Here is an 8,553-nt window from a genome sequence, read left to right as displayed (position 1 = left end):
TACGCATATTGCTGCCTAAGGCAGGAGGAGTTTATGATACTCATTTTGCTACCTTTCATGGTTCTTTTTCTATACTAGATGTATGTATTTCAAATGCATGCAATGGTTGCACACAAAGATCAACAACATAACATAGATACAAAAGGTTAGTATGATAGTGGGTACTAATCTGGTCCAAGCGAGTAAAATAGTGAGCTGCGGATGAAACATAGATAACGTTCATTTATCAAAACTTTAGATACATATATATCGTATCAACTTTGAAAATCGACGTAAAAAGGCTAGAAAAAAGTCATATAAGGATTTACTATCCCGTCCAATTTGACTCGTATGCACTCAATCACAGCAGCAAGAGTAGGTTGGAAATTAATAAAAACTACAACATTGGTTGTTGAAACAGATTGGATATGGCCGGTTCAAACACCCTCAAAATGTTACTACAATGTAGGTTCAAACAAACAGATTCAGTATGTTGTAAATACCCTCAAAATATCAATGAGGAATAGAACGGACATATTAGTTATAAAAGTTGTTAACTGTTGTCTAATATAATAGCATATGGAATAGATAGATATAAATATAAATATAAATATATAAAACATTCTTGGAAACAGACCCACCCACCACCAACCATCACCACCACAAAAAGCTGGGCAAAACTAAGGACCATCGAATCCTTCTAATCCTGAAATATAAACAATAAACAACATTAAAGATACATGATAAAGCAAGGCATACCGCCCAAAACAAGAAAATAATAATATAACAAAGACAATAATAATAAATAATATATTATAGAAAACTTACCATGCGGGGTAACGAAGTCGTAACCCGTACAGCTCGCTCCTTTTTCCCTCTGAAACATCCCGGTATCTGAACCTCCTACACACCCCGTGTCATCCTCATCCTCATCAGATGAACTCCCTTCCTCTAGACGGGGGAGAGGGATTGATGATGATGATGACAACCAAATCTCCGCCATAGCGATTTCTTGCATTTATTTATGGACCAAAAGAAAAGATGAGACCGAAGAAACGAAATGGACCATATATAATAGGAGTAATATATACACACCCAATAGAGGTGGCAAATTGAGTGGGTGATGAATTTTTTTAAGTTATATAAATTTCTTAGTTTCAGGTTTGAACCACAATCACCTTACCTTTCTGATATGAGTAAAATTTGGTTGAAACTAATTTTTTATATATGTTAAAAGAAAGAAGAAAATAATATGATTGATTACATAAACTATATACGTTTTTTCTTATCTTTTTGAGACTTAAAAAAAAAAAAAATAAAAAAAAAAAAATTGAAAACACATCCATCCAAATAATCACCATACCTGGTGGTAATGGTGCTGGTCCAATAAGATGAAACCTGCTCAATCGTCTACTGCAACAGTCACCGTAAGGATCCTCAAAAACGACTTTGATTTCATACAAACCCTTTTTCCCTTTTTCAAGAGCCGTCATCATCAAGTAGAAGTAATACCTCTTCATTTTTATATATGACAACTTGAGATATTCAATACACTTTATGCGCTTCTCCACCTTCTCATTAACAACCTACCAACAACAATATTTATACAAAATATATAAGCAGTAGTAGTAAAACAATTAATTATTAATTAGTTTAATGAAGGAGATAAAACAAAACAAAAGTTAAAAAGGAAACCACATGTACGTACCATCCGATATGCCTCGTTGTAGGTATTAACAGCAAAGTTACCGATAAGATCAACCATTGGATCATCAAGTTCAATCGACTTACTTTGTTTCATACGCTGATCATCCAAATTTATCGACCGAAGTGCAGGCTATCAATAGGCAACAAAACAAATGGGTTGACATGAAAATATATGTAGCTGTTGTGAATATCATGAAAATATGTGTTGGGAACCAACGATAGATAGCGCTAATAATCTGAGTTACACTCACTATACAGATTGAGTTCAAATGGAGAGAAGGAAACTTGTTTGTGCATGGAAATAATCAAATTCTCAACTGTAATATTAATATTATTACAAGTAAGCAAGCTTCGTTCGTATTTAGGCACCTACTGTTGTTGTTTTTTCTATTTGAGTTTATGTTGACTTATCTCCTAATTTCACGATTTCCGTATCACAATACTTCTTATCTTCCTATTATAAGTATTTACTACTACTTTAACAGCTAGCTGCTTGATGTATAAGGAATTTAAAGTTAGCGGGCTTTTTTTTTTTTTTTTTTTTTACGGCGAAAATATTAATATATATATATAAAGATCATAAAGATCCGATGGTACAAACAGATGACAATGAATGAAATTGTAAAGGCTCGCTCTGATCGTCCAACAAACAATGGACGAAAACAATGATTGAAAGAGAGCGAGCGCATTGAAAAAGTAAAGAAACAACCAACGTACAACCATCAAACCTAAATCTAAACATAACATAAAACCGGGCACGTAACTGACGCCACAATCTACACTACTTAAAAGCCGCACACTAAAATGAACACCGGGCACTCCAGCAACACCTAACCCGAGGCCTGCAAATCAAAATAACCTCTCGTACCCGAAGAACCATATAACACTCCAAACCAGAGAACCACATGCTCGTCAAGTAAGATCAAAACCCCGTTCGAGCAGAAAAAAGGACCCCGAGAGAATTACTTCAAAAAACATCAATTTACCATGGTCAACAAAGCCAACACACGCCGGCAACGACATCGAGACCACCGAATAGACTTGACTACGGGAGAGACATGAACACTACAGCGGACGGCAACCGAACAGTACAAAGAACGACGTCAAACCAATAGAGACCCGGCTATCATCGCCGAATTTTCTGAGGACATTTACAAACCCGCAGAATCCGACAGTCAAAAACCGCCAGATCCAACCGGATTTCAAAACACAAACACGCATCCACCGCTGCCCAAAACGGCCCCCAACCCCAACCCAAAACCGATTACCGAACAAAAGGGATGTAGAGTTCCAGAAATGGACCTCGTCGCCTACAAACCCACAAAGGAAGACAACCGGAAGCGAAAAGGAGAGAACCACCTGAGCCAAAGCACCCCAACCCGACCGACGACTAGAAACCAACAGACAAACCACACCAAGAACCGAACACCAGATCCCAAGGAAAAACCTAACAGGATCGTCGCCTGGAAGACCGGTCAAGTGGCCGGAGAAGCCATACAGGCAAAAGCCGTCACCGGAGAGGGAAAAAACGGTGGACCATTATTCATACAAAAAGCGAGAAACACCGGACCACCGGCGAGATGCCGGTGGTCGATGAGGAAAACAATACAAACCGTCAAACAGAGGGAGAAAGCTTGGAACGGAGGAGGTGGCGGCTGAAGAAATTAACTCTAAGAGATGAAGTTGTTGAAGATGTAGATGAAAAAATGATTAAAAGCCACTGTAGGAAAAGTAGATCGGAGTAAAGGAAGTTTTAAAAGTAGATAGGAACAGTAGAGAAAAGGGTGGGAGCGTCTAGTGGGTAGAGAGAGAAAAGATATACCAGGAGCCTTTATTGTTAGTTACTCGGGCTGATTGTTTTACTTGCAAATCTAAATAAATGCTTACTTATATGTTATATTTTATTATTTATTATGTTGTGGGTGTTGGGGTCTTCTACATTAATTGACTCTAGTCTTCTGCACCAACACCAACTTCTTTTCTGCCTTGTAGCGCGTAGCAGCAATAATGATTATTCTGCCTATTTTTAATCTTACGCAAGTTGCATACCATAACAACTGTACGATTTTTGGCGTGGAGATAAATATATATACTGCTTTTCCAAATTTAAAAACAGGTATTTTCTACTGATCATCATCAGATTTTAAATTCAATGAACCTTCAGTTAATATACATATTTTTGCTGTTGACTGACCTGTACTATATAATTATAAGGGGGATAATTCTCACACACTGTTTTTTTGATCCTCACACACCCTTTTACCCTATTATTAGGGAGGAGTTCAAGTAAATTGGTGTGTGAGGATCAAAAAACAGTGTGTGAGAATCATTCCCTAATTATATACTATATACTATATATTATAATTATACACATATAAAATGTATATCAAGACATGAAGAAGAGCAAATCAAAGGGATGTGAATACCGTATCTTTATCGGACTCTATGAAACGCTGCCAGATCACCTTCTCTTCCTCACTCAAGGGAACACCAGATGTTTTTGGAACACGCCTTGGAGCTGTTACCAAACACCTTGTATATATCATTCACCAGTAGTTTTTGTTTCTTTTTTTAAATATCATTATTAACAAAATAATGAAAAAATAGTTGAGATTGAGATTCATACTAATCCACCTGGCATAAGCTTTAGTATCCTTATATTCCAGCCGGACAAGGGATCCGTTGTCTACAAGGGTGGCTGCGATGTCCGGGTCACTACAAGAAAAAGGGTACTTAATATTGTATGTATGAATACTTACAAATATAAACATTTGTTAATTTAAAAAAAAAAAAAAAAAAAAAAAACGGGGGGAATTGAAGCATACTATTCCCATTTACGTGGTAGATCCCAATTCTTAAAAACGTTACTATAAACCCTAATACCCTCTTCAGCACTCAGAACGCACTCTATCAACTCCGGATTTTCTAGGTTTTCCTCCTTCAAACGTCTCCTAAGTTTAACCGCTGCCACAGTGAAGTCATACAACTCCACTGGCAGTTTCACTGGTAGAACGCCTAAAAATACAAAAGTAAATAGTAAAATAGTAAAAGTAAATAGTAATAGCAGTAGAAAAAAAAAGAAAGACAAAAGACAATGTTGATCGATTAGAATCTTGGAATTGAAAAGCATACCAAAACTCATCCTGTCTCGTCTTTTTTTAGTCTCTTTTGCCGTTACCTAGGCAATGCCATCAGATCGAATCAGGAAGGAAAAGCAGGCAGGCAACATATATACAGATCGACACAAAGAAAGATAGACACACATAACACACATATGTGGTTGGATTAGTTAAACTTTTGTGTTAATAAAACATAAAGAGTGTCATTTAGATATCTTTAAGTGCACGCAACACGCAAACAAGAATCACCGTTTTGAATTAGTAGCTAAAGAGAAAGTAATAAACTTATATATAATTTCTTTGTTGTTGTTGTCGTTGTTGTTGTGTACACTAATTATAATAACTATATATAAAGAATATGGACAGTTCAACAACGGTAATGTTATCTCATTAATTAATTAATTAACGATGCTAGTTAGAAACTATAAATAAACAACCAAATTGATAAATGGATAACAGAAACATCAACAATATATGATGACGACGATGATAATTGTTCAAATAAAATACAGAAAATCAATAATATAATCCATGAAATTAATACAAGAGGGAGGGAGGAAGAAGCCTTACCATATCGTCGACAGGCCTTTTGGATGAGCTATTATTACAATAAAAAAAAAAAACAACAACAAAATTAAAAGAATCAATAAACAACTGATCGAAATATTGATCGATAATTTTATTATGAAACTAATAATAATAGAGTTATTGATTACTATACCTGTCGTCGGGGGTTTTCATGGTGATGAGCAACCGATTGATCAAAGTTAACAGTTCGTCGATCGTTTTCGAGTCTTCTAGGGTTTCTTTCCCGCCCAAATGTAATAAAAAGAAAGAGAATAATAATAATAAAAAGGGGTAAATATACTTACTTATACTGTTAATTAATAATTAATAATTATAATTAATACTCCGTAATTAATAATGGTAAGTTAAAGTTAATAATAAGGCTCGCTCCAACAAGTTATGTTCCATATGCACCCCCTTAAGTTTGTATTTATTTAATTCTTTTATCACATTACATAAAGAGAAAATTATTTTTTTACACCAAAGTTATTTTTTCTACTTTCGATAAAAAAAAAAAACAAAAAAAAGAAGACAAAACTGCTAACGTTATGATGACGTCAGCATTGGCGGTGCGCGGACAGCGTTGGTAGTGCGCGAAAGCTTCGTTTAGAAAAATGTTTGCTGAGTTTTGTTCGTAAAATTATTTCAAGTTTAACGGTTATAGCGGTGAAATCTAACTCGCACCAAACAAAAATTTAAGTCCCGTCAAAAATTTAGGTGATTTTTACTTGTGAGTTTTATAAAATGACACTTTGACCCCCTGAATTTACAATTAACAACCCTACAAAGTTACACTTTTGACACCCTTACTTATCTAAAGTTGGCAGTTTTTTAGCTCTTATCCTTGTGAGTGCAAGTTTAGAAGCCCAACGTACAAATAAATGATGCACATTTGAGTTACTGTTCATAAATTATGTGTTTTAGTACAAGGGTATAAACCCGACGTACAAATAAATGATGCACATTTGAGTTACTGTTCATAAATTATGTGTTTTAGTATAAGGGTTCATAAATTATGTGTTTTATTATAAGGGTATAATATAATATAATACTTGTAGAATATAGACACACACAAATTAAAGATTATACGAACATAAAAGCATTTCAACAAACATTTTTTTGTAGTAATTATATCTTAACCAATCCTTCAATTTAACAAATCTCGATCAACTTTTATTTTAAAGAAGAAAATTCAATTTCTGTGCATCGCACAGACTAAAAAACCTAGTGTCCCTAGTCCCTTTTGTGGCGCTGCTTACCCCATTTCTGATAATGCATGAGTCACTAATGGCAAATACCTAAAACATTTCAGTCATGATCGATAATTCCCGATTACGCAAGTCGCAAGAGCTGTTTTTCGAGGTTTCTGAATGGTTCGATTTTGATTGTTTTTACATCTAATGAAATTAATACTCTTATGACTTTCATTTACTGTTGTTGACAAAAAATGATTATGATTTACCTTTTTAGATTTTAACGAGGCAACTACAAATTATAGACTATCAATTATCTGTGAATTGAACACGAAGTTGTTTGAAGGGCAAAGAAAATATTTACAAGTACTTGTTTTAGCCCATTTTCGTGACCCGCGGATATCCCTGATCCGCGGTAAATCTGCGGCTAATAAAGTATACAAGTTAAGTAATCAAGTAAAGCTAATAAGATAACAAAATTAAGAATTATAAGTGAAATGACATGAAATATAAACTTTTACTTAAATTAAATTGTCTTATAGTAATTAATTAATTAGTCCATCACAAGTAAAATAACTTTTATGTCTAATAAATGTATGTGTAAACTCACGAGTAAATCAAAACAAGTCTCATAAATTAGCGCTTCAGGTTTTACCCGTGACACGTATAAACCTGCGATTCGTCCGCGACCTGTCGGCATGTATAGTTTTTTTACTCGTACCTGTGACTAAAGGTAAAAATTCATGATTTTACCTGTCCATCGCATGTCAGATACCCGTAGATTATGAAGTTTTTTTTCGTCCATTGTCATTCCTATTCGACAGCTCTATGACAAACGACATAAGAGCATCAAATACCTAGGAGCTCAGAGATCTTTAGTGTCGCTTGACTCTTCGTTATGCCACTAGATTTGGTAAACATGTGTTTTGTCTAGTCACCTATTTGACTATTTGTTTTTTGTTTCTAAATAAACATGACAATATATATATATATATATATATATATATATATATATATATATATATATATATATATATATATATATATATATATATATATATATATATATATATGCATGCATGCACGGCCCATGATGCAAATGACAAAGAATGGTATATGATTAACATGTAGATGTAAATATGATATGAAGATAATTTTTTACTATCATTACATTAAACATTAGTCATCACATCTTCACATTACATATAAACAAGAGTCATGGTAAAAAGTTTTATGTTAAAAACATCACAAGTGGCTTACGTACAGGATTAAAATTGTAAATGGATGACTACGTTGAGTGTGTATTTAACTCTGAGACAGTATGATGAGAGACACCTCTTTAACGATCTTGCTTGATGAGGCTACTCTTAGGAAGGATTGAAACACGTTCATTTGTAAGATACTTCAAAAGTCCTATTCACATGGCCGATATAAAAAGATAATAGTGAAGTTGGTGTGTGTACCACTTGGAGGTGATATTAATAATAAGTGTTCAAACTAAGAATTGTATTGCTTTGAATATGAATTTGACTGTTTTCTGTTATCTTTACATTTTGAAGATAAATGTTATCTTATACAGGAAAATAGCCAACGGCTCTATGCCTAAATCATTAAGAAAATAAAGTATGTTCTCCTTTTTTGTAAAAGGTTGCTTTTGTAAAAATGGGAAATGATGAGCTTGATCCCACATTCTATTTTATTTCTAACACTCCCCGACAAGTTGAATAGTGGGGTTTCTGATGTTCAACTTGGAGAGTATTTCTTTGAAGAGTCTTCCGTTGACTGACTTGGTTAAGATATCTGCTAGTTGGTCTTCTGATCGAACGTGAGGTAGAGATATGATTTTGGCTTCTAATTTTTCTTTAATGAAGTGTCTGTCAATTTCTATATGTTTGGTTCGATCGTGTTGAACTGGATTTTCTGAAATTGCAATTGCCGCTTCGTTGTCACACATGATCTTGATCGAAGTATTAGGAGGAAAACCAATT

At 34.3% G+C, this 8,553-nt stretch overlaps 1 protein-coding gene across 1 annotated transcript; it reads right to left on the bottom strand.

Moving 5' to 3' along the window:
• Positions 1 to 223: 223 nt before the first annotated feature.
• Positions 224 to 5,592, bottom strand: LOC139868287 (uncharacterized). Its single transcript, XM_071856616.1, has 10 exons — positions 5,527 to 5,592; positions 5,376 to 5,403; positions 4,819 to 4,864; positions 4,512 to 4,701; positions 4,313 to 4,401; positions 4,113 to 4,204; positions 1,688 to 1,816; positions 1,343 to 1,565; positions 808 to 990; positions 224 to 685 (listed from the first exon to the last, which is right to left on the bottom strand). The coding sequence occupies exons 1-10, from the start codon at positions 5,544 to 5,546 to the stop codon at positions 660 to 662; spliced, it is 1,026 nt and encodes a 341-aa protein (XP_071712717.1). The 5' UTR covers positions 5,547 to 5,592; the 3' UTR covers positions 224 to 659.
• Between the last annotated feature and the right edge of the window lie 2,961 nt (positions 5,593 to 8,553).

The sequence above is a fragment of the Rutidosis leptorrhynchoides genome, chromosome 1 (assembly GCF_046630445.1).
Source record: "Rutidosis leptorrhynchoides isolate AG116_Rl617_1_P2 chromosome 1, CSIRO_AGI_Rlap_v1, whole genome shotgun sequence".
NCBI classification, from domain to species: Eukaryota; Viridiplantae; Streptophyta; class Magnoliopsida; order Asterales; family Asteraceae; genus Rutidosis; species Rutidosis leptorrhynchoides.
This window is presented reverse-complemented; position numbering and strand designations above follow the sequence as displayed.

Bases quoted from the DNA above. Each gene is read 5' to 3' on its own strand.
- LOC139868287 (XM_071856616.1), bottom strand. From the start codon at position 5,546: ATGAAAACCCCCGACGACAG. The intron at 4,702-4,818 runs GTATGCTTTTCA...TTGTATTTTTAG, and splicing joins ACGAGACAGGATGAGTTTTG to GCGTTCTACCAGTGAAACTG. The intron at 4,402-4,511 runs GTATGCTTCAAT...TTTTTCTTGTAG, and splicing joins CTACCACGTAAATGGGAATA to TGACCCGGACATCGCAGCCA.